Source organism: Urocitellus parryii, chromosome 4 (assembly GCF_045843805.1).
Source record: "Urocitellus parryii isolate mUroPar1 chromosome 4, mUroPar1.hap1, whole genome shotgun sequence".
Lineage (NCBI taxonomy): Eukaryota > Metazoa > Chordata > Mammalia > Rodentia > Sciuridae > Urocitellus > Urocitellus parryii.
The window spans coordinates 55,520,608-55,547,676 of record NC_135534.1 but is presented as its reverse complement, the minus strand read 5'-3'; the positions used below and the strand labels follow the sequence as shown (position 1 = coordinate 55,547,676).

General features: G+C 42.5%; 2 protein-coding genes across 2 annotated transcripts in view; one reads left to right on the top strand and one right to left on the bottom strand.

Annotated features, from left to right (window-relative positions):
- LOC144254172 (mdm2-binding protein-like) overlaps positions 1–27,069 on the bottom strand; it is a 62,884-nt gene that overhangs the window by 11,531 nt on the left and 24,284 nt on the right. The window lies entirely within an intron of this gene.
- Positions 18,106–26,305, top strand: LOC144254680 (palmitoyltransferase ZDHHC19-like). The gene is made up of 6 exons (XM_077798137.1): positions 18,106–18,233; positions 18,508–18,629; positions 19,143–19,282; positions 20,009–20,184; positions 20,622–20,727; positions 26,246–26,305. The coding sequence occupies exons 1-6, from the start codon at positions 18,106–18,108 to the stop codon at positions 26,303–26,305; spliced, it is 732 nt and encodes a 243-aa protein (XP_077654263.1).

The following is a 27,069-nucleotide window of genomic DNA, read 5'->3' as shown; positions in this document are numbered from 1 at the left end:
GTAACCTGTATTGTTTTCAACAATGTCCTTATTATGTTTCAATTTTTATATGGTTTTTCTTTTTTTTTTTTAATCTTTAAGATAATTTCCCCTTCTAGAAATACTGCTTCATTTCATGATAGATTATTTCAGGAGATATCTTTAGCCCATTCCACAATTTTACTCTCCTTAATCAAACCATCATTAACAGTCATGACAATTCATCCTAATATCTCCCCCATCCGTCTCTTCTGCCCGTCTCCTCTCTCACCTCCCGAACACAGCCCATCACACTGCCCACCTGGACAGCCTCAGAAGCTAGCCAGTTGAACCCCACATTCATGCAGTTTTCCTTCTGTTCACTGTCTACCCTACTACTTTTCTATGATCTTTTCAGAATGAAAATCTGTTCACATCTGTCCTGGTTTAAAACTTTTCAGTGTCAAACAAAGGACTTCAAATGTCACTGAAGCCACATTATTCAAAAGCATTGACTGATATAAAGTGCTTTCTTTAATTTGGTGCTGGTTACATGAATGTTCATTACACTATTCTCTATCCTCTTTACTTGAGATATTTTTTACACAAGAAAAACAGGCCCCAAAATTCAAAACAAACAAAAAATCAAAATATAGTAATGCAGCCTTTCCTATAGCTTTTTTAGTGAAGTGCTAAGTTTGGACATATCTGCTCCTAACACCTCTCAAATCACATATCACACACTGGGCCTTATCTTCTTTGCCTAGGACTTCATTCTTTCTGCCGCAGAGCCTTTTGTATACTACGTAAGACTCTCTCTTCCATCTATTCTCCATGAACTCCTTGCTTAATACCTACTCAAACTTCAGATTTTAATGTAAATATCATTTTTTTAGAGATGTCTTTCTTGAGTTTTCAAGGCTAAATCTAGACAGAAAGATGATAGATACATACATACATGATATATTTTTTCAAACACTTCTCTTGGCTTGTATGCTGATTTATATGATTATCTTATCTATGTTTACTGCTCTGTCTCAGAAGCCCATATGGGTAGAAACAATATCTATTTTGGCTTCTTATTTTCTGGTCTAGCATGAGTGACACTCTAGGACACATTAGTTGAATGAAGAAGTAAATGGGACATGATAAATAGGTAATAGTCAAAAAGCAGGAACTTGGAATAAATTTCCACTTATCCGCTTAGCCTTGGATGATGTATATGAGTTCTCCACAGCGAGGCATGAGTAAAATGAGTCTTTGTCTAGGACTTCTTTCCTTCCGCCACAGAGCCTTTTGTATGCTACCTAGGGCTTAAAATGAAAGTGATAGTAGTGGCTAAACTACCAGATTGGAATGAGTACTAAATGAGAGTACAAAGTGCTCAGCAAAGTGCCCAGTGCATAGCAAATATTCATTATATTTTATGTTTCTGTATTTTTCTTCTTTTCTTACAAAATTTTCACATTGTAATGTTTTCCCCATCTGCCCATGCTCTTCTGAATGCAATTTGTTGATATTTCAAGTGGAACTAAAACTTTTTTGCATTTCAGAACATCTATAAGTAATTAAATGACATTCAGGAGGAGGAGGAAATGGGGGCTGGGGTTGTGGCTCAGTGGCAGAGCGCTTGCCTTGCACATGTGAGGCATTAGGTTCCACCCTCAGCACCACATAAAAATGGATAAACAAAAAATAAAGATATTGCATCTGTTTATAACTAAAAAACATTTTTTAAAAAGAAGGAGGAGGAAATGGCACCACCATTCTTTCAGACAAGCCACTCTGTGAGAGCCTGGGTATGGCCTGAGACAGAACTGGGGCCAGAGGCTCCAGCCCTGAGTGGGGAATCTACCTGTCAGAGGCAGAATGTGTCATGAGGAGGGGACATCTGGACTCTGCCTCTCGTTCTTTTCCTCTGTATTTTTGTTTTCAGGAAAAACATAGTGGATTTTGCTTATGGATTTGTCATGTCTAGATTCATGTGCTTGTGTTGGACAAGTCTTCAAAGGCCTCAAAGTGTTATCCAGGAAAAATTCTATTGCTTTTAACTGAGACTAATCAAGTTGTCAGAAATTCCCTGTTGGCTTTGATTATCTACAGTTTGGCCAACTTCTCCAGGTTCAGCGAAACTTTGTAACTATTACTGAAGTCTACCATGGCAAAAGAGACCCGGTGAAGGGAACATCTGGATTTAAAGTAAACTTCACTTACATCTCACACCCCTACTCAAAGCCAATGTCAGCTCCAGGGAGAGACTTTAAAGTGTGGCTTCCTTAGAAACCCAGGAGTCATTTTAACATAATTGTTCCCTCATCATAGCTTAAAGCTGTCACCTAAATCTTTAAGAATAAACACTGGTTTCTGACACTATTTACCCTTGGTAACTGATCCCAGAAGACCTGAACACTATTACTAATTTCAGTAAATGTTTTCATGACTTTGGCTGTGGAGTTTAATGTTTAACAAGTTCCAAAGGAACCAATTTCCTGCTTCAGGAAACTTCCTTACCAAGTTCCCTAATTATTTCCAGAGGGTCATTGCCCTGTGGAATCCCACCAGTCAAGGGAGGTTGCTAATAGGCCACAGGTGGCAGCTACAGTTTAGTTACCAAGGAAACAGACCAACTATACAGAGAGGAATGTTGACACCAGGAGACCAGGGACCTGTAAACATATGCATTTTTTGCTGGATCTGTTTTCTTTCAGGGCAAGAGAAGGGGCACAAGCAAACTAAGACAAGTATCCTTCCTCTTAATGTCACTGAGAAATGTCTTACACAGTGAATTCTCTAAACTAATATTCTTAGACTTTTCAGTCTCCGGATGCCTTTACACTCTTAAAATTTAGAGAATCCCAAGAAGCTCTTTAAATACAGATTTAGCAATTGGTATTTATTATGTTAGAAATTAAGTCAAAGACATTTTTAAATATTCATTTATTTACTGATTTAAAAATAATATTAATCCTATTACATGAAATAAGCATTTTGGTGGAAAATAATTAGTATTTTCAAAAATATTAGAAGAGTGCCATTGTTTTACATTTTTGGTGAACCTCTTTAATATGTGCTTTAGAACAGAGCTGAATTCTCGTGTTTCTGTTTGCATTAAGTCTCTTGTGATGGGACTAAGGCTGTGTCCATAGGCTGCCTCTCCATCACCAATGGGAGAAAAAGAAAATGTGAGAATCTCTTGTGAGATATGCATTATGTACCTTCTAGAAAACTCTACGTTCCTGAGTAAATGAAAAGAATAAAGCAAATAATATTTTAGTACTATTATGAAAATAATTTTGACCTTATACAACCCCAATGAGTTTCAGGATCTCCAATGGGTCCTCAAACCAACTTTGAGAAACACTAAAGCAAAAATTCAATAAAAGACAGTCATTGAAAAACTTATCTGAATGAAGTATGGAGCAAAGCAATAGACCCAGGATAAGTTTGCAGTTATTAAGATGTGAGTGTCTCTGCTCTGCTCTTAAAATGTCCAGTGCTGCGGTCCATCCTGACCTACAAGGAATTCCAGCCTCCTGCTGAGATGGCTTTATAATGAAATCAAGAATGATCTTCCCTGTTCTTGCTAATAATCAGAAAAACAGAAATAACCAATCTAGAAACCTAACACCAAAATCAGTTTTGCTATAATTTTATTTTGAAACAGTGACTTCAAATTCAGTAAATTGGCAAATTTTATAAATTCACCGCATTTATTGGCAAAGGTTTCAGTGCTAGAGAAACCAAGTCATACTTGACAGCAGTAATAGCAGAAATTCAATGAATTTTCATTGGCAATTGAATGTGCAGGTTTCCCTTCCCAAAGGCCTGGCTGAGAAATCAAAGGATGGGGAAATCATTAACATTCTGGAAAGAATTGCCCTTATTTGCTGCCCCAAAGCAATTGTATCTGGTGCCCAAATTGTGCACATCATTGACATGCTCTTGATGCCAGTAGAGTTGCAGGAGGACATAGGATGATCTGGTTGTGTGTCATGCCTCTGTGAGATGCCATTGTGAAGATCAAAATGAGTTTGTCCACATAAAGGGGTTTAGCAGAGTATGTAGTGTCCAATGTGTGCCAACTGTTATTAAAATGTAAATTATATGTTGTTTCTCCCCTGTGTAGTATCTTCCAATGACTCCCCATACCCATAAAAATTGAGTTTAGGGTTGTGAATGTAGCTCACTGGTAGTGCACTTACCTAGCATGCATGAGGCCCTGGGTTCAAAATCCCCAGTACTACAAAATAATAATAATAATAATAATAATAATAATAATAATAATAATAATAATAAATTTATGCTAGCCAGGCGAGGTTGCTCACACCTGTAATCCCAGTAGCTCAAGAGGCTGAGACAGGAGGACTGTGAGTTCAAAGCCAGCCTCAGCAATGGCAAGGCACTAAGCAACTCAGTGAGACCCTGTCTCTATATAAAATACAAAATAGAGCTGGGGATGTGGCTTAGTGGTGGAATACTTCTGAGTTCAAATCCCAGTACACAAAAATAATAATAAGTTTAAGTTCCTTTGCTTAGGTCATAAAGTTGTTCGTGGTCTAGCCTTATTTTCTGCCACCCCTCAAGTATTGTACTCAGCTGTCACACAATTCTACTCAAAGAATTTTAAATGTCTCATGATTTTTCAATACTCACTTTGCCCTAGATGTAAAGGCCTCTTTCTTATTTTCCCATAACTAACTATTATTAATCTTACAAACTAGGATTCACTATTGTCTCTGCTATATAGAGTGCCTTCTGGGACTCTTAGTCTTAAGTGGCCTATTTATAAAGTTTCAAAGGTATTAATGATAATTACAACACTCAACACACTGCATAGTTCACTACATTTATCACTTCATTCAATAAAAGCTCCTAGAAATGAATGACTATGTTTGGTCTTTGTGCCTGACATCTAGCACAGCAACAGGCATAAGACGGATATTCAATAAATGGTTTTGAACTTATGAACACATAATCAAATGACATAACAGATTTAATCCATTATTGTGAATTTGTAAGGAGTAATGACTATGGTGATGATGATGACTGATGGTGGTGATGGTGGTGAGGATGATTTTGAACTTATGAAGACATACTCAAATGAGATAGCATATTTAATCCATTAATGTGAATGTATAATATGTAAGAAGTAATGACGATGGTGATGATAATGATTGACAGTGGTGATGATAGTGAGGGTGGTGGTGGTGGTAAAGGTGATGGTGGGGGGTTAAAGTGGCATTAGAGGTATCGATGAAAATTGTGGTGGTGATGGTGGTGAACGTGGTGGTGAAAGAGTGATTATGGTGGTGAAGATAATGGTGGTGGTGCTGGTAGTAATGGTGATGAAGGTGATGGTAGTGATGAAGGTGATGACAGTGAAGGTGTTGATGATGCTGTTTTTGAAGGTGGTGGTGGTGGTGGTGGTGGTGAGAGGGATGGTGGTGGTGGTAAAGGTGGAAATGGTGGTGGTGGTGGTGGTGGTGGTGGTGGTGGTGAAAGTGTTGTGGTGGTTAAGATGATGGTGGTAGTGGTGAAGGTGATAGTAGTGGTGGTAGTGGTGATGGTGGTGAAAGTGGTGGCAATGGTGGTGGTGGTGGTGGTGGTGGTAAAGGTAATGGTGGTGATGGTGGTGGAAGTGTTGTGGTGGTGGTTAAGATGATGGTGTTGGTGGTGAAGGTGATGGTGGTGGTGAAAGTGGTGGCAATGGTAGTGGTAGTGGTGGTGAAGGTAATGGTGGTAGTGATAAAGATGATGGTGGTAGTGGTGGTGACAAAAGTATTGTGGGGCTGGTGTTAAATGTGGTGGTGGTGTGGTAATAGTGGAGGCAGTTAAGGTAATAGGAGTGGTGATGGTGGTGGCCGCAAAAGTGCTGATGATGCTAGTTGTGATGGTGGTTTTAGTGAAAGTGGTGATGGTGGTGATGGTGGTGGTGGTGGTGGTGAAGGTGATGAGGGTGGTTGTAGTAATGATGAAAGTGTAGTGATCGGTAAAAATGATGGTTATAGTGGTGAAAGTGATAATAGTGGTGGTGATGGTGGTGGCTGTAGTGATGAAAGTGGTAGTAGTGGTGGTAGTGGTGGTGAAGGCACTGGAGGTGGGGGTGAAAGTGGTGGTAGTGATGATAGTGAAGTTTCTAATGATGCTGGTGGTGTTGGTGGTGGTGGTGATGATGTTAATGGTAGTAGTGGTGGTTTTAATAAAAGTGGTAGTGGTAATGGAGGTGGTGGAGGTGAAGTGATGGTGGTGGTGATAGTGGAGAAAGTGGTGGTGATAGCGATGGTGTTGTTATACTGGTGGTGGTGCTGGTAGTGGTTCTGATAGTGGCAGTGTTAGTGGTTGTGAAAAAAGAGAGCAATATTGGAAAGGAGCTAGAAAAAGGGGGAAGGATTAAGGAGGCACCTCAAACTTGCACTTTGTTAAGCCTAACGTAAAACACATATACACCTATTAGAGGCATTAAGTTTGCCACTGCTTTTTCCCAAATTCGCTTTTCCCAGGACTGATGTGATTGATCCTATTACTTTATATGAGTTCTTTAGAGATAAATGTTGGTGAACCATGAACAAGGTTAGTACCCTGGACTTTCAGCATAGAGTATATTAATTATACCCTTGAGCCACCAGATGGCAGTAGGAACTCATGCCAGTTACGATATATGACACCATATCAACTCAAGTCCTGGGTCAGCCACATTGATTCAATCTTTCTCCTCTACTGGATTTTTCCTTTGGACTTCAAACACACTTCAGTCTCCCCAGCTTATAAAGACCATCCTGGAACATGCATCTCTCTCTAGGTGTTGCTTTCTGACTATTCCCCCAATTCAGACTTCTATTCTAAGCCTGACATAGAGACCCAGCTATCCTACTGATTTTAATTTTACACAAGCATCTTAAACCTGATTCACTCAAAACTGAATTTCAGCCCCCATCCCAATCTTCCCTTCCATAGCTCAACAAATGGAGCCTCTGTCTTTGCTCCAATCAGAAATGTGGGCTAATCTCTGACATCTGTTACTCACTCCCTCCACAGATACTATCCATAACCAGGTTCTATAAGTTTGGTTTCTTAAATAAGGGAGGAAACATTCATGTTGCTCCATTTCCACTGCCACCAACCGAGGCCAAGCCACATCCTTCTCACTGGGCTCACAGCCATTAACTCTTCCTTGCCTATTTTCACTCTTGCTTCCTTCCCAGCAATTATCTACTCAACAGCCAGAATGATTTTTAAAAATACAAATATGGTGGTTCCATTCCCAGTTTTCCGAGGAGTCTCCATACTGCTTTTCAGATTGGCTGCACCAATTTGCAGTCCCACCAGCAATGTATGAGTGTGCCTTTTTCCCCACATCCTCGCCAACATTTATTGTTGTTTGTCTTTATAATAGCTGCCATTCTGACTGGAGTGAGATGATATCTTAGAGTAGTTTTGATTTGCATCTCTCTAATTTGATCCAGCTATCCCTCTCCTCCATCTATACCCAAAGGACTTAAAAACAGCATACTACAGGGACACAGCCACATCAATGTTTTTAGCAACACAATTCATAATAGCTAAACTGTGGAACCAACCTAGATGCCCCTCAGTAGATGAATGGATTAAAAAATGTGGCATATATACACAATGGAATATTACTCAGCAATAAAAGAGAATAAAATCATGGCATTTACAGGTAAATGGATGGTGTTGGAGAAAATAATGCTAAGTGAAGTTAGCCAATCCCCCCCAAAACAAATGCTGAATGTTTTCTCTGATATACGGTAACTGACCCATAGTGGGGTATGGAGGGGGAGCATGTGAGGAATAGACAAACTCTAGATAGGACAGAGGGATGGGAGGGGAAAGGAGGGGGCAGGGGGCTAGCAATGATGATGGAATGTGATAGACATCACTATCCAAAGTACATGTATAAAGACATGAATTGGTGCGAACATACTTTATATACAAAGATGTGAAAAAATTGTGCTCTATATGTGTAATAAGAATTGTAATGCATTCCACTATCATGTATTTAAAAATAAAATCAGTTTAAAAAAATACAAATATGGGGCTGGGGTTGTGGCTCAGTGGTAGAGTGCTCATCTAGCACATTTGAGGCCTGGGTTTGATCCTCAGCACCATATAAAAATAAATAAAGGTATTGCATCCAACTACAACTAACAAATAAATATTTTTTAAAAATACAAATATGGCTGTGTCGCTCCTTGGAATTAAACATTTCACTGACCACCTATTGCTAGTAGGTGAAGTTTCATAGCTTTTATTGTGGTTAGGAGGCTTTGCATGGCGTGGCTACTGCTTACTGCTTTATTCCACTCCTCCCTCCCTCTCAGTCTATAGGTCTCCCTTTCCTGAAATGACATCAAGCTCCTTCACATTCAGGCCTTCAAACACTTTGTTCCATCCAGTTGGACTATCCTAGCCTCCACAGTTGGCCTGGCTGATTTCAACTGGCCTTTAAGAATCAGTTTAAAAGTCGCTTTACCAGAGAGTCCTTTCTAGTATTTTTCTGTTCCTTCTGTGCCCTCCAGCATAGATAATGTCTTCCTGTTATAACCCCAAGGTATCCTCTACTTTTCTTTTATGACAGTTATCACAATTACAAATATGTTTTATCACATGTTTATTTGCTTAATAGTTGTTTCTCTCATTAGACTATCTTGCTTATCTTTGCATTCCCAGATATGTACCTGGCATAGTACCTGGCACATAAAAGTCATTTGATATTGATATCTTTCCTTCATAAGAGTAAATGCACCCTGCTTTAACCTGTTAAGCCCAGTGAGTTAACAGTGAATAGAAAGAAGGAATATCTAGAGGTAGATCTTCAGTGGTAAGAGTTTGTGGATTTTATTTCTAGGATACTACCAAGAATCAGGTTGCTGATGAGTTTAATCAGGTTGCTTTTCTGGATTAATCAGCTATAAGGACAGAGAAGCTGAGATAGGGAGTAGATCCAGTGGCAAAACACACTTATGCTTGTATTGGGGCTCCTCCCAAAGAAGATTATTTGGCAAGACAGGGAGCTATGTCATCATTCTAGACCAGCAAGAGAGCTACATTTCAAGAATTATAGGCATTTCATCATTATCAGAATAATCAGAATAGAAATTAGCAGATATATTTGAGGAAATTTTTCATACAGTAGAAGAAGACCTGAATTTTCCAATTGAAACAGCTCTCTTTTTAGGCAAAATCAGGGAGAGAGAGATCAAAGCCTAGACACAGCCCCAGGAGAAAATAATGAATCCTAAAAATAAAGAAAATTATGCTAAATTGTGCCAGCACATTATTTTAAGTTCACAACAAATAAAATGATGTCATCTATGTTTACACTAATCATATCTGCACTAATTAGTTGGCTTTGAATCATGAGATTTATACCAGTCTTTTTAAATGAATAGTACATATCAATGAGACTATACAGGCTTAACTATCTCTAAAAAGTACCCATGTGTTGATTTCCTAGTGCTGTTGTAGCAAAGTCCCACAGACTGGGTAGCTCAAGCAAAAGAAATATTTTAACTCACAGTTCTGGAGGCTGGAAGTTCAAAAATCAAAGTATGGGCAGGGTTGGTTCCTTTTGAGAACTATTAAAGAATCCATTCAAGTCCTCCTTCTTGGCTTGTTAATGGACAGCTTCTCCTTAGTCTGTCCATGTCATCTTCCCTCTATGAATGTCTCTGTGTCCAAATTTCCCCTTTTTATAAGGACACCATTATATTGGATGAGGGCCCACCCTAATGATCTTACTTTAAGTGGATTGCCTCTGTAAAAAAATCTTATCTCCAATAAGGTCACATGATAAGGTACTTGGGATTAGGACTCAACACAGGAAGACAATTCAACTCATAACGACCCCATTTAATAATAACTGTAGAAGTACACAAGATGTTGATGTACTTCAGACTCTGCTAAGAAATTAAACAGCCCTAATTAATGACATGGAATTAAGAAACAGTAATCTTGCTGTTCCCTCAGGGTTTGGGTGCCCCAGGACTGCCTCTGACACTGTGACTCATTTGAGACTTAGAGGAACTGGGCTTTTGCCATCTCTGGTATCTCATAGCTTCACTGCTGCAGGGTTAATTGGACATATAATGCAACCTGTCCCAAGAATTCCATTGGGTCCTCTTAGGAGTTTCCATTTATTTTCTCTGAACATTTGCCAGAATATCATTCCTTGACTGTGGCCACAGGCATAGAGCATTTCTCTGAGATCCTCATTTGCATATGGGTCCTTCTGAAGACCTGAGGAGATGAGCCGTATAGAACCTGCTCTCTTGTTGGCTATGATCTTCCAAATGGCATCTTGGGGTACTTGTTTTCTTTCTTTCCTTGAAGATGAGACACATAACTGTGAAGATTTGGGTGGAGCCTTCGGCTACTTTATGAATCAGTTCCAGATTATCACAACATCTCATATACTGGAAAAAAAAAATTCCTCTTTAGGTAACTAAGGAAAAAGTGTGGCAATCTTTATAAGTCAGTGCTGGGATTTCCCCAGCAGAGACCTTGAAAATTAATGAACTTGACACAGCCCAAAATGAATACCAAGTAAAGTAACAGCTTTGTCTCAGCAGGCTTCTAAGATACATGGCAGAATCAGAGAAAATTGGGGCTGCCACAACAAAGACAGAAAAAAAAATTAGCATAGCACGATGCCTCCTTGGAGCCTTCAGAGTAAGTATGCCTCTTATCCCTTCTGGTCATCTCAGTCACAAGCATCTCCAGGATCCCATGTAAACATGCAAGGGCAAGGGCAGGCCTGTGACATTTTATCAAGGAACAAATTGAGGGGCTTTAAAGAAATTTGAAAATTTCCTTGCATGAAGAAGCTGGATGCAGCATTTGACCCAGGTTTCACAAGTCTGTATTAATGTGCTAGGATTTCTATAGCAAAATACCACAGACTGGGTGACTTAAACAACAGAAATATTTCTCATAGTTCTAGAAGATGGATGTCCAATATCAAGGTGTCTGTAGGTTTTATTTCTTCTGAGGGCTGTCTTGTTGGCATGCAAGTGGACATTTCTCAGTCTATGTGTTTCTGTGTCTTAATATCCTCTTCTTTTTATAAGAACATCAATTTGGGAGAGGATTAAGGTCCACACCTTTCTTATCTAACTATGGAGGTAGAGATTTCACATCTCTATCTTCACATACTCTTAGGTTCATTTGCATCTCAACCACCTGTTAGTAACTATTCTTACTTTCTTTGTACATTCTACAAAATAACACTTCTACAAGATAAAATTAAAACTTGCGTACATTTAAATTTTTAAAAGCTGATTGCATTAGAGGCTGATGTTGAGAGAAACAGCTCTTTCACTTCTATATTCATGCAAAATTTTATGAAAAGTTTACTTTTATAATCTAAAACTATCAATAAAGATTTTAAATAATAAATTAATAGCAAGGTAATGTAGTATAAAAGTATTTTTTAAATATAAAAACAGCAATATTTTCTTTAAGAACAAATAATACAGTCAGGTGTGGTGGCACACACTTGTAATCCCAGCCACTGAGGAGGCTGAGGCAGGAGGATCACAAGTTCAAGACCAGCCTCAGCAATTTAGTGAGACCCTCTCAAAAATAAAAAAGACTTGGGGATGCAGCTTACTAGTAAAACCCCCACCCCAGGTTCTATCCCCAGTACAAAAAAAAAAAAAAAAGGCGAATAATACAGGATCACATCCAGTAAAGCGGCCACTCTAGAACACTGACGTAGAGTAAGTTAATACAACCTTCCTTATTGGCAAGTTAACAACATGTATCAGGAACCTACAATGTGTAAATCTTGGATCCAATCATTTCTTTTCTCAAACCTAGCCTAAAGAAAATAATGTTAAATACTGCCCGAAAAATACCACGCATGTAATTGCAGCACTTTTAATTATTGGAAAAATTTAAGACATTTTTTATAAAGAAGAAAAGTTTATTTTGGTTCACAGTTATTTGGCTCCTAGATTACAAATCAAGGCCTTGTTCTTGGTCCTATGGTAAGGCCAGCACAGCCTGGTGGGAGCAAGTGGCAGATAGGATCACCTCATGGCTGAATGTGATAAAACAGAGAAAGAGGAAGGGACAGGGGCCTGCTATCCTCTTTGAGGGCGAGCCCTCCTTAACCTAAAGAACCTCCCCATGAGGCCCTACTCAAAACATCTTAAACATCTAAAAATAAGAAATAGGCAAGTAAACTAATTCTCATGCTGTGATGAAAAATTATGTTTATGAAAACTTTGTGATAACATACATAATATGCAAGGTACTCACTTAAATGAAACATAAAATACACACTTGAGTGGTCATGTGACCCAAGTTGTATAAAAACAATGACAAATATCTACATGGAAAAATACTCATAAAGGAACTCAACAAAATGTTGATGATGTGCAGTTTTTCATGATGAAATTTGAAGTGACACTCTTTTCTTGTGCATATTTTCTCTAAGCAGCATATATTTATTGCCTTCTGAAATTTTTTTAAAAAGTATCAACTTTTATATTTGAAATGAAGCTGTGAATGAGATTTATTTTCTATTTCAGGCTTGACTTTATCTGTCACATCTACTCCATCTTTAGTGGGAAGATTACAATACCTTTAAATTTGTCTAAAGTACTGGTTGCTATTTGCCTGGATTTTCTGGAAGAAAACCATAACTCTTTAATGCCTAGGACTTTATTTTCTTTGTCAAATGCAGTTCCATAATTTCTCTTTCAGATTTAAGCAGAAAAGGATACTTTAAATTTTTTTTAACTTTAAGCTTAAGTATATTTGGATACAAACACCAAGTAATCCACTCCATGTAAATTTTCACAAATTTACACTCATTTGGTAACAATATCAGTTTGGATTGGGTTTTGCTATAGAAGAAACCCTAGCAAAGAGTGGACTAGACAAAGACAAGGTTTATATTTCTCAAGTAACAATCAGTAAAGAAACAGGCTTTTGAGGGACATGGCACAAGCCATCACAGAACCAGGATCCTCTAGGTTTCCACTCAGGCTCTTTAAAACCTGGCTTTTCCTGTCATTCTTGTGACTTTTGTGGCAAGCCAGCTGATCCGCCTCTAGCATCCTGGCTCCTTTCAGGTAGACAAGTAAGGTAGAGTAAGTCAACTAATACAGGAAAGAAAAAAAAAAAAGTCCTTGTTAAAAAAGTTACTCTCCTATTTAAAGAGTGATAAGAGAAGAATTCCAAGATGTCCTCAACGAAGTTACAGGTCAAAGAATGGAGGGAGGAAAGAAATAAAACAATGTCATTTTAATTCACAGATTCAAGCTAAATCAACAAGGATAAAGAATAAGAAAAAAAAACTCCGCCTTCTTTTCCTGAATGCTGAAGATGAGTAAGTCGTCAAAGCCATGCACATTCTGCTACTAGAATCAACCAAGCCAGAACCAGCAAAAACTTCTGATTGTGGATGAACCTCCTCTCCCAGGACTCCCCCACTTCTTGTAGGTTCACCAGAGGTTCACTGTACATTAATTTATAAACATTAATGTTTTTTCTCCCCAAAATATCATACGAAACATCCTAGAGACATTTTTCTGTCTGCCCTCTTGACATGCTGCTGGTAGCTTCTGGAACTTGTCCCAGGACCAATCCTTTCATCTTTGGCTAGCCTCTTTAACAGCTCAATAAACCCTTTATGTCAGAGACTTCTTTGTCTCCAAAACTTGATTTAACAAGAGTTTCACAAAAGCCCCACCCAAGGAGGTCCACCTACATATAAGAACCACATCACAGGCACCCTTGTCTATAAGGGAAAATAGAAAATTGATTCTTTACTGGATATACTACTGCCCTTAGAAATAGGGGCTTTGTCATTAAAGAAGAGGGAGAATGGACATAAAGAAGGCAACTAAGAGTGTCTACCTCAGCGACTGAAACTAAGAAGCACTGCAGAGAGGAGTATGAGGAAATGGCAAGATTAAGCTATTATGGAGGAAATGTAGAAGCACTTTTCATTCATCAGAATGATATGAAATTCAAAAATTTATTAGTGATCATTTCTGTCCCCTCAAATAACATCACCAGTGCATGAAATCTTAGGATATACTTGGGTACATGTGAATGCATACACATACACATTTAGAATTCATGGAACCTGATTTCTTATTGTAATTCAATAAACATCTTGCTGATGCAGGTCTTTTACTTATCAAAATGGTCAAAAAATAGAAAACAGTATTAACTTAGTAATCTTCCATTTAATAAAATTCAAATTCTTCAAGAGCAGGGACTATATCATTGATATTTGGACTTCTTTAAGAACTTTTTTACAGAAGTATTATTTAGAAAAATTAGTTCATACAATCAATGAATAAACAAAGAAGAGTTAAAAAGAAATTCTGTGTCTGGCTTTCTTTGCTTGTTTGTTTGAGATAAGTTTTACAGAGGTGGATGTGATTCTGTGGTAGAGTTCTTGCCTTAATAAGCCTTACATAACTCATTCTTTTAAGAGCTGTGAGAAGGCAATTTCAGCACACCAAGATATGGAATCCAGTTAAAGCCTTGTGTAGATGCTTTTTGATGCCCAACTGAAAGAAATACTACACAATATTCAGATATTATCCACAAGGTTTCAGATTTTTGTTGATGAGATCTCTTTAATGTTTTTTGAAACTACAGTCCATATCCACCTTCATTTTTGGTAGGAGTAGATATGAAGAAAAAAGGGATTTTCCATCCCTTTTTTAGTGATCCTGGACATGGCCCTCCATGTCCAGGATCACTATTCTCAAGGGACCTAAATGTGGTCTGCCCTCTGGGATTCACCAGTCAGGGCTCCTTTCCATTATTGGCAGCACCCATCTCAGGCACTGACCCCATGCTCCAACTTCACCCCCTTTTTACTCTGCTCCCTGACTGCAACTTCTCCTGGAGTCACTTGCTTGGTGGTTGGTGGGCAAGGACTCTGGAGCCAGACCTCATAAGTCCAAATCACAGCTCTAGAAGTGACCAGCTGGGAGACTTTGGGTAGCTACTTAGCCTCTGGTCACTCAATTTCCCTATCTGTAAAACAGACTTGTGGGTTAATTCATGTAAACCACATAGAACTGTGGCTGTACCAGAAAGTGCCCTGTGTGCTGAATACAGACCACAGTAAATGTTGATGAGGATGTGGGGGAAAGATACACTCATACACTGCTGATGGGACTGCAAATTGGTACAACCAATCTGAAAAGCAGTATGGAGATTCCTTAGAAAACTTGGAATAGAACCACCATTTGAGCAAGCTATCCCTCTCCTAGGTCTATACCCAAAAGTCTTAAAATCAGCATATTATAGGGACACAGCCACATCGATGTTTATAGCAGCACAATTCACAATAGCTAAACTGTGGGAACAACCTGGATGCCCATCAATAGATGAATGGATAGAGAAACTATGGTATATATACCTAATGGAATATTACTCAGCATTAAAAGAGAATAAAATTATGATATGTGTAGGTAAATGAGTGCAGTTAGAGAATATCATGCTAAGTGAAGTAAGCCAATCCCAAAAAACCAAAGGCTGAATGTTCTCTCTGAAAGGAAAAATGGAAGAATTTGATGGGCCAAAAGGGAGGCAGAGGTGAGGAGGGGGCATGGGGTAGGAAAGATGGTGGAATGAGATGGACATCATTACCCTAGGTACATGTATGAATGCACATCTGGTGTGACGCTACAATGGCTACAACCGTAGAAATGTTGTGCTACAGTTGTGTACAATGAATTAAAATGCATTGTGCTGTCATATATACCTAATTTATAAAACAAAACAAAAAAGAAAACCTAAGGCTAGCATGGTCTGCTCCAAAGCTCAATAGACCCAGTTGTTATGATTCTAGAACTGCTCTTGACCTTTTTCCATGACCCAATGCATGTCATCCCTTTTCTTGTGCTACAACAGAAATCCACATAAAATTTGATGGTAGAGTGTGACCCAAACATCACTGTATTCTCAGTAGAAACACAACTGACCATGAGAAATCTGAAAAAAAATGTTCAACATTACTAATCATTAGAGAAATGCAAATTAAAATCATAATGGGATACCCTATCACGCATATTAGAATGGCTATTATCAAAAAGACACACACACACACAGAAAAAAAAAAAAAAAACAGTGGCACATATCTTAATCCCAGTAACTCAGGAGGCTAAGGCAGGAGGATTATAAATTCAGGTATACCTCAGCAACTTAGTGGGACCTGATCTCAAAATTAAAAGTAAAAAGGTCTGCAGATGTGTATCAGGGGTAAAGTACCCCTGGGTTCAACCCCCAGTATAAATAAAAGAAAAAGAAAGAAAGAAAGACAAAAGATATTAAGTACTGGTCAGGATGTGGAGGATCTAGAATTCTTATACAATGTTTGGGGGAATGTAAAAAATACACTCATTATGGAAATCAGTATGGGAAGTTTCTTTAAAAATTAAAAATAGAGCTCTACTGGTAGAGTGCTTGCCTTGCATGCTCAAGGCCCTGGGTTCAATCCCCACCACCAAAAAAAAAAAAAAAAATTACCCTATGGTCCAGCCATCCCACTACTTGGTATATATCCAAAGGAAATGGCATCAGTGTATTAAAAGACATCTGCACCCCATGTTCATTTCAGCACTATTCTCAGAACCAAGAAATGGGAAAACCTGTGTCTATCAGTGGGTGAGTGGATACAGAAAATGCGGTTTAGAAATATAAGGGGACACTTTAAAAAAAATAAGAAAATCCTGTCATTTGTGACAAATGAATGAGGCCAAAGGACATTTTCCTGGGGGAAATAAACCAGGCACAGGGCAACTATCACATGATCTCACCTACATGTGGAATCTATAAAAGTTGAACTCATAGAAACTGAGAGCAGAATGGTGACTGCCAGGGGCCCAAGAGTGGCTGGACTGTGGATGGGGGAAATGCTGGTCACAGGAGACCATATTGCACTTAGATAAGAGGGATGAGTTTAAGGCATCTATTGTGCAATATAATGACTACAGTCAATAATGACATACAACAGAATGAGTACAGTTGATAATGTTATATACACATGAAAATGACTCAGAGAGTAGACTTTAAGGGTTCTCACCACAAATAAGAATATGAAGTAATGTATATGTTAAATAGCTTGACTCAGACATTTTTCAATGTATACATGTTTCAAAATATGTCGTATGCCATAAATATGTACAATATTATTATTATTATTGTTATCATCATCATCATCAACAGGGATTAAACCAAGGGTTGCTTAAACATTGAGTCCCATCCCTAGCCCATTTTATTTTTTATGTTGAGACAGAATTATGTCATGAAGCCCACCATGGAAGTGAGGGAAACTGGGAAGATATTTAGTTGGATAGATTGCTACCTCCTCCCTAAAACTGGAGTTCTGTCACAATAAAAAGTAAGAAGTGGAGCTAGGATCAGCAATGAGCACTGCCTACTTTTATTAGCACTGGGCCTGAAAGGGGGATAACCATCACCAAACGTCTCCCCATAAACCATATTACATGGTCTCTGTATTAGCTGCTTTCTGTTGCTCTAACAAAATACCCAAGAATGGGTACTTTATAAAGAGATGAGGTTTATTTAACTCAAGAGTCCAACATTTGGCAGCCCCTGAGACTGACCTTTGGTGAGAGTGATCACAACATGGTGAATGGCATCATGGTGGGAGGACCTGCAAGGGGTAGAGACTGAATGGCCAGAAACTGGGGAGGATAAGTCTTGTTCTTTTTATAACACCCCCCTCTCACAGGAACTAACGGGGGCCCATGAGAAGTCCATTACTCCCTTCCAAGGGCCTCATCCCCAGTGGCCGAATTACCTCCCACTAGGCCCCAATTCTTGCAAGTTCTACCCCCTCAACACTGCCACACCAAGGACCTAGCGTCCAGCCTATGAACCTTTGGGGGACAAACTACATCCCATGCTCACAAGCTCCAACAAAGCCACCAGTGTAAGAGCAGGATGTCCCAGTCTACAAGTGTGTATGTGAGGGCAGAAGAGGGTTGAGGGCAGAGGGCACTGGAAGCAGCCAGAGCCCCCATTCCGGAACCCCTCTGATGTCACACTTGTAGTCATGGTACTCTGGGTGCCAACCCAGGAGAAGGAGCGGTTGGCTCTCATTTGTTTGAGAGCAGGCAGCGAAGCATGACTGTATCAGGCGACTTATTGTCCCCACCCCAACCCCCAGCCAGATCCTGGCTTTTCTCGAGCCTTTGGGCTTGTGTGACTGGAGCAGCCCTGGTGTCTCTGAGCACCGTATTCTTCACTTTCACGTGAGTCTCTGAGCCAGCTGTTGGGTTTCTCACCAAGAGACAGATGAGAAATAGACAGTGAGAGTGCAGAGGCAGGGAGGAGGAGGGAGGCCAGGAGGGGAAGGAGGATATTTAGTGAGAAGCACAGCAATGTGGGGAGCCTGAGGCTTTGGGAGGACTGTGGGAGGCTGGTAATGCTGGTGACACTTGGTGGAGGGAATGGGGTCTGTCTCCTTAAGCCTCATGGAGGCTCCGGGTTGCCCCCGACTAGAACTGAGTCTGGCCCTGGTTTCAGATGCCGAGCACTGGTGCAAAATGGAGAGTGGGTCTTTCCAGTGGCCTCAGGCCTTCTCTGCCTACTCAGTTTATATAGCCTCATTTCCATGAACATTTCAGATCCAGGCATCTTACACAGAGGTAAGGCCTCAGACCCCTGGGAGAGGGAGGTGGCACCCCAAGGGCTGGTGCCTACAGGGGCCATTTCTAAAGGGCTGACCCCCCTACCTGTGGCCTCAGGATCCCTTCTTACCCTGTTATCATTACTTGGGCCCTGGCACTTCATTTCCCAAGCCACTGAAGTGTGAAAAAACAGAATCCTGGAGGTTTTCCAGTTGCTTTAGAAGGGAGGACCCGGCAAGAGAGGCAGCAGGCTCTTCCAACCACGCAGTTCTCCCTTCCTCCTTCCCATTTCACACCCGACTCCAAGCACTGATCACTATTCCAAAGTGGGGAGCTCCACATAGAGCTCTTGTGGCTGGAAAGCCCTTCTCTCTGTCCGCCCATCTGAGTGGTCAGCTTGCTCAACAGGGACCGGGATTCCCCTGCCCTCCTCCTCCCCACCTTCTTGTTGCCCAGTGATGCTATGGGGCTGCCCCGAGCATCAGAGTGATACCAGGGCCTCCTCCACTGCCCAAACCTCTTCCCTTGCAGGCGCCTTCGAGCAGGACCCTGAGGCACCGTACATGGCACGAGTGAATGGCAGGTTATATGACATGCCGTGGTGTCCCACCTGTAATTTTCACCGCCTGCCTCGAACCTTCCACTGCAAAAGTTGTGACATCTGTGTGGAAGTGAGTGTTCCTCCTCCCTGTCCATTCACCAACCCGTCCCCGGGCACCAGGCCAGGACCAGGAACCTCATGACATGGGTGGGCCAGGGGTGGGTATGAGACCATCTTCCCAAACTGCTTCTAGTGGCATATAGATGCCTACACCTCAGTGTCTACACCTGTCCAGGGAGGCTGGCCTTGCTTGCACAGGTGCTGACATGCAAAGGGCATCCCCTCTGTGCTGAGCGTGGTGGAGTCAGGGGGAGGAAAAGCAGTGACTGTCCCCTCTCCTGGCTTGCTGATACTAGATCCCCAGCCCTTTAGGCTGACTGCTGCCCTGTCCTGGGAATCTTTGCCTGTCTTGGTCTGGGTGTCCCAGTTGGAGGGTTTCCTGGGTTCTGAGTGCATTTCTCTGATGTGCCCACACCCTGCTCGGGTTCACAAGTGCAGACAGCTGGTAGGGCAAGGGTGTTTCTTTTCATCCTTATCCATCCTGCTCCAAGTAACACCAGGCAGGTTTTGTCTCTAAAGACCTCACGCAGGACAGGTGACCTGATGAGCCATGGGGTCCTAACTGTGCTCTAACCATGGAAATGCCAGGTTCTCCCTGAGATGGGAACCCGTATGTAGGGCCAAGAGCAGGTGGCCTAGAGGGCTACGTTGGGAATAGGGGGTGATGGGCCTCAGGAATAGGGGGTGATGGAGGCCAGTCGGAGCGGGACCCTGAGTCCTCATTCCTCTCTCCTAGGAGTTCGACCACCATTGCAGTTGGGTGAATAACTGTGTGGGGCACCGAAACATCCGGCTCTACCTGCTACTCCTCGTGTCCCTGTGCCTCTATCTGGGTAGTGTGCTGGCCACCTGCGTGCTTTTCATCTCACGCAGGAGGCACATGGCGTTTCTGGACCAAACCATGACCATGACGTATCCACACAGTCCCAAGGGCCCACACTGGGAAGAGCTGGTGTGGTGGGGAGGGAGGGGCAAACATCCCAGGAAGGGCGTGGTGACGGGGGAGGGGCTGACGTGGGCGGGGCTAGAGGGAGAAGTCACTTGAGAGGACCTATGAAGGACATGTGGAAAGCCAGTGGGGTCAGGGAGATAGGCGGGGTAGGATGCCTGTGGAGTTAAGAATCTAGGGGGGCACAGAGTAGGGTACTGAAAGTTGGAAAGGGACAGGTGGGAGGACAGTGTGGTGGAGTGAGGTTTCCCTTGGGTGTACTGGACTAACTGTCCAGTCCAGGGAGGGAGAGCTGGTGGGTTGTGCTAGCTGGGGCAGGAGGGAGGGAGGGAGGAGTCGCGTTGAAAGGCGGGGCCAGGGAGGAGCTCTTCCATGGCTTCCCTTCTTAGCCTGTGCACAGCATCCTAGTGGCTCTACCCGCTGGGGCCCTCCTGCTCCCTCTCATCCTGCAATTGTTAATCAAGGCAGTGGCGGTGGGCACTGCCAGGCGACCCTATGAGGATCAGGTAAGTGGTCTGAGTGCGTGTACCCCTGGCTGTGTGGAGGCATCTTGCACCTCTGGAATTAGGCACTTTGTGCGCATTCTCCACTGCCCTTGGCCCTGATGGTGCCTCATGAGTTCTTCCATACCCACCCCTAAAGATGCAGCTCAGATATCTCTATATGCTGGATCTTGGTGGCCATTCTCCCTCCTGGGTGCATTGCATTTTGAAAGCCTACTGTGTGCTGGGTGTGGTAGGTGGCAGTTATTTAAGGGATGGGTATAGAGGTAAGTACATCATGCACTTGTGTTGATAAGCAACCTGCCATCAGAATAACACCAGAGACACCGGGAACACTCTGTGCGAGGGGTCAGTCCTGAGCGGTGTAGCAGACTGGAAGAAACTGGGAGTTTACTCTACGCTGCAGAGTAGAACATGCCACTCTCTGTGTCCTAGGTGTGCTTTTGGAGAGGCAGACAGGAGGGCATTGACTGTGAGAGGTACAATTTTGCAGAAAGGCTCAGAAATCCAAAAATAGGGTGTTAACAGAATGATGAAGAAACGGAGCTAGTTCAAGCACACGGTGGCATGGGCAATGAGGTTGACTCCATGGGGGTCAAGATTAGAAAGGCCCAGAAAGCCAAGCATGGAATTTCGTTTTGAAGAAGTGGAAACCTGGGAGCCATGGTAAAATTTTGTAAAAATGTCATTTTTTGACGGGTAATTACAAACAGTAAAATTCACCCTTTTTAGCCTATAGTTAGGGATTTTGACAAATGACATCATGTACTCTCCACCAAGATCAAGGTTAACCAGTTTCATTACCTCAGAAAATCCTTTCATCTCTTGTTGTCATTTTCTTTCCCTGAGTCCTTGTGGTTTTTCTTTTTTCAGAATCATGCATAAATGGCGTTGTGGGCTTTCTAGTCTGGCTTCATTCACTGAGCATGATACATTTGAGATTCATCTATGTAGTTGCTCAGATCAGTAGTCTATTGTCTTTTGTTTCTGTGTAGTATTGTATTTCCCTACAGATTACTTATACATTCACCAATTGAAGGATTTTTACTTTGCATCTAGATTTTGGCAGTATTTTTGTTGGTTTATTATTATTTTTTTTTTGTACCAGGGATTGAACCCAGAGGTGCTTAACCACTGAGCAACAATCCCAGCCTCACCCCACTCCACCACCAGCATCCATATGTTTTCTTTTTGAAAAATTTTTAAAATTTTGAAAAAGAGTCTTACTAAGTTGCTTAATGCCTTGCTAAATTACTAAGTTACTGAGGCTTTGAACTTGCCACCCTCTTGCCTTAGCCTCCCAAGCCATTACAGGCATGGGGAACTGTGCCCAGCCAGTTTTGGGCAGTTATAAATAAAGCTGCTACAACAACCATTGGTGCATAGACATGTGGACATAAGTTTTCATTTCTGTTGGGTAAATTGTTAAGGGTGGCATTGCTGAGTCATAAGGTAAACATGTGTGACTTGTTAGGAAACAACTGTACCGTTTCTACTTTCTACCAATAATGAATGAGAATTCCAGTTGCTCCACATCCTCACTAGATTTTGACACTGTCATTTGTTACTATTCCTTTTTTGTTTTCAAATTTTAGCCTAATAAATGAGTAGTGGTATCTCATTAGGTCTCCAGTCTGTATTTTCCTAATGACTAACAATGTTGAGCATATTTTCATATTTTCTCAGCCATGGGTATATTGTTGGTGAAGTGTTTGCTCCAATCTTTTTGCCCATTTTTTTTTTAAATGTGTTGTTTTCTTACTGAGTTTCAGGAGTTCTCTATACTGGATTGAGATCTATGTTTTGCAAATCTTTTTTTGCAATCCATGGCTTGTCATTTCATTTTCTTCATAGCATCTTCCATAGAGCAGGAGTCCTTAGTGTTGCTGTTTTTCCAGTACTGGAGATCGAATCGGGTGCTCAGCCACTGAGCTTCCTCCCCAGCATTCATTGTTGTTCACTCTGAATGGAACCTCATGTCCTATGTGAGGAACAGTTTTATTGCTTTCTTTCCCATCTGTGTGTCTTTATTGCTTTTTCTTTGAGCATCCACGAGGTATGATAGGAGTGGGCATCTCTGCCATGGGATTCCTTTAGTATGGCATTCACTTGACTAAAGGCTCTTTCAGCAAGACTGGTGGGCAGCATCAGTGGGGGAGGGGAAGCTACAGACCCCAAGACAGCTGAAAAGACAGAGGAGCCTCTGCTCATCACCTCCCATCCTTTGGGTCAGCCCCCCACCACTGCTATATGTGGTTCCCTCCCACCTGTGACTCCTGTGCTTGGCCCTTATTCCTCAGCCCTGTGGTCTGCCTGTCTTCTCTCTCCAGCTTCACTCCATCATTGAGTTTGCCTGGCAGCCTTTTCCCTTCCTCCATCCTGTGGTTTTTCCAGCCCCAGGTCAGGCCATAGGCCATTGCCCTTCCTCCTCTGCTCAGAATGAGGCCCTCCAAGTCCAGGATCCCCAGGTCTCAAGGGACCTAAATTGTGGTCTGCACTCTAAGATTCACCAGATAGGGCTCCTTTCTGTAATCGGCAGCACTAATTTCAGGCACTGATCCCATGTTCCAACTTTCATTCCCACCATACTCCATTCCCTGACTTCAACTCCTCCTAGAGTTACTTGCTTGGTGGTTGGTGGCAAAGACTCTGGTGAAGACCACATAAGTTCAAATCACAGCTCTAGAAATGACCAGCAGGGAGACCCTTGGGTATGCTACTTAGCCCCTGGTCACTCAATTTCCCTATCTGTGAAACAGGGAATTGTGGGTTAATTCAGGTAAACCACATAGAACAGTGGTTGGTACCAGAAAGTGCCCTATGTGCTGCTGTTACTATTACTACCATTCCTTCCCGTGGTCATCTACACATGTTTGTGCCTCATCTTAAAAGCCATACAAGTCTCACCCTTAACATCCCAGGCCTCCACTCCACCAGTTGTACCTTCTGGGCCTTATTTCCTGAAAGAGTTGACCTTGTTCACTAGCTCCCCCTTCACTTCTTGGGCCAGGTCAGCCCAGACCTTGCTGTCAGGATGATGCTCTCATTAATGGCCAAAGCCAGCACACATCTTCAGACTACTCTTTCTGAACTGGACACAGCCTCTGAAACCAGAAGTAACTGTCTCAGCACTTAACTCTCTGGGCTTCTCCTTTGCATGCACCTGGGTGCTGTGATCTGGGTTGCCTACATGGTTCTCTCTGCTCTACCTGGGCCACTCCCCATGGTGCTCAGGGCCTCATGTTGCAGCTGCCCTCACCACTGAAAGTAGGCTGGCCATGCTGTTTGCAGGGTGCTTTCCATCCCCAGTGCAGTGACTGTTCTTTATTTTTTTGCTACTCGGTATTGAGCCCAGGGGCACTTTACCACTGAGCTATATCCCCAGTCCCTGCTACTTTTTATTGTAAATCAGGGTCTCACTAAGTTGCTGAGGCTGGTCTCAAACCTGCCTCAGTGTCCCAAGTCACTGGGATTACAGGTGTGTGCCACTGTGCCTGGTTGGACAGAAGCATTTTTGATGCCCTAAAATATTTCTGGCTGAGGGTGCATCTCCGTGGTAGAGTGTGTACTTAGCATGTGCAAGGCCCTGAATTTTTTAATCCCCAGCACACAGAGAAAAGAAATCTGAATAAATGAGTGAACCAACAAACAGAAGAATCAACATTTGGGGATAGAAGGAAAGAGAGAAAGGAACAGAGAGAAGCCTGGTGCCCTGATCCCCCAAGATAAGGGGAAGAAGGAGAGGCAGCAGGAAGTTGGGCAGAAAATGCGGCCAGAAGATGCTGCTGGATTTGGGTCCTGTGGAGTGTGAGGGGGTTTGAGACACAGAATTGGAGCAGGAGCCCCAGGAGTGGAGCCAGTGAGAGAGGCTGGTCTGGGTGCCTCAGAGCTGTTGGATTCTAGTTGTGTGTGATAGGGTTCCATGTGGGGGGAGGAAGGTATTCAAATTTACTGCTCAGTTCTTAGATATTTATTAACTATCATTCCTTAAGCATTTTCTATACTTTATGTACAATCAGTATTTTCTATACATGATATATATCTAATCAAACATTCTTTCTCTAAGTTTCAAAATTCTGTGATTTTTTTAATACTCTGCCATTAATTAATTTATTTCTTCTGGTACTAGGGATTGAACCCAGGGGTGCTTTACCACCAAAGTTGCACCCCTAATTCTTGCTATATTTTGTTTTGAGATAGGGTGTCACTAAATTGTTGAGGGCCTTGCTAAGTTGTTGAGGCTGGCCTTGAACTTGCGATCCTCCAGCCCCAGAATCCCAAGTCCCTGGGATTCCAGGTGTGCACCACTGCACCTGGTGGTATACTCATTTCTTAAGTGCTGTGAACACCTTAAAGGAGGCAGAACCTCATAGAGTACAATGATTCATGTTGCTTTTTGGACATATTCCAGAGCTGTTCTGATGTGGAATCATCTTTCCTTCTGGTGGAGAAGAGTGTTTGAAGATGAAATTCTTCATGTATAGGCCATCGGAGAGTTGGTGTAGATAGAAGTGCTGCTGAGCCACTTGCCATTATAACAGAGTTTTTGCTACCTAAAGCTCATGAAGTTGGGGTGAAACTCAACCTGGTCTGGAAGGAGGAGGGGTCACGGCTGACGGATGGACTCAGGGGAAAGAGAAAGTAGAATAATGGAGAGGAGAAGCCACTCAGTGTCCAGGAAAGACATGACCTTTGAGCTTGACCTTTCCTGCTTTGTGTACTGAAGGTCTTCAGCTCAGATTTTCCTGGAAAATCTGATTTTTGACTAGGGGAATATGTCTGGCCATCCCCTGCTGCCACTGGCCTCCCAGATAGTGAAATTCAATGAAGGTAGATTTTTAGAAAAAAATGAGAGGTAAGAGAGTAAAGTGGTGACACCATCTTTGGATCAGTTGAGCAGAACAGCACTAGAAAGATCTTAAAAGGTGCCTGGAAGGATGAGGTGAGAGGACAGGTGTGGCCAATAGAGACAGAGCAAGGATCCTGCAAAGGGAGGCACAAGGGGATGAGGAGCCCTGAGAAGGCAGGAGAGGTGGGTGCTGGGTCAGCACTGTCTGTGGGGAGCTGCTCACAAGTGGGTTGAGGAAGGTCACTCTTCCTAGGAGCCTGGGAAGGCAGGAGGCCCTGGGTCACTCTTAGAGCCTTGCCACAGGCCCAGGTTGAGCCCTGGCTTAGCTGACCAACTTAGCAAGGGTCACTGGGAGATGGCCTTGCCCAGTCCTGCTGATTCTGAGCTCCTGTTCCCTTCTTCATCTCCCTCCAGCACGATAACCCTTATAACCAGGGCTGCACAAGGAATTTCTACATCACGCTATGTGCATCCTTGGGACCCAAGTGAGTTGGTAAACCAAGGGCTCAAGTGGTGGACCCTGGGGCTGGTGGGGTGGGGTGAAGCTGGGTCTATTTCCCTGGTCTCTGTCCGCAGCTCCCAGGCCTTAACACTTCCTGTTCCTTTCCTTTGGGGTTTTCTCCAGGGCACTCTGGGAGTTTCTGGGAATTTCACTCTTCCTTGGTGTTGTAGGTTTTTGCCCCAAGATATGTGGTAGAGGGGAATGGCAGCCTGGATAAGGCTCCTGGATGAGAGCCCTGGGCTCTGTGCTTTCCCAGCTGAGGGGTGAGTGTGGTCAGGGAGACCAGGCCAAGGTGGGTAGTGACTCCTTGCATTTGGCCTGTTGCTTCCCAGGTACATGTCTGAGGCTGTTTGCCTTCAGATGGAGCAGGACACCAACTGGAGGCCAACCTGACATCATAAAGACCTCCTTGGGCCCAGGTCTGCAACTCAGGCCCCCCCAAGGTAAGTCTGCACCTTTAGAGAAGGTAAGGAGTATCAGGTGAGCTTTGAAACATGGGGGTCTGAGGTTGCACATGTATTGGGGGAAGCCCCCGATGTTGGGCTGGCCCTGAAGCTGAAGCCCTTGGAGCCTAAGAAGTGAGATTATGGACCTGGAGGGTGCAGGGTCCAGGTCACAGGGCTTCAGAGCACACCCAGGTGTTCCTGGATAGAGAAACAGAAAAGACTGCACTGCTAATTAGCTGGTTGGCCTTGGGACAGTCCCTTACCTTCCTCAGCCATTAATGAGGTCTGAGACTATTCCAGTAGCTTATAATGTTTTAAAGGAGATTCTTTTTTTTGTAATTTAATTTAAATTTTTACTCAGTCCCATGTGAAACAGATGGAATGGAGCATTAGGAGTGCAGTGGGCTGGGTATCCCCCAGTGCCCCCCAAGGGCCCTTGCAATGACTTGTGGTACCAACCCTCTCCTTTTTCCTGCCTCCAAGAGCTGAGGGAGTTGACTGTGAGCAGTGGGGTGGAGGTTAGGGAGAGAGCCCCCAGGTACTGACTC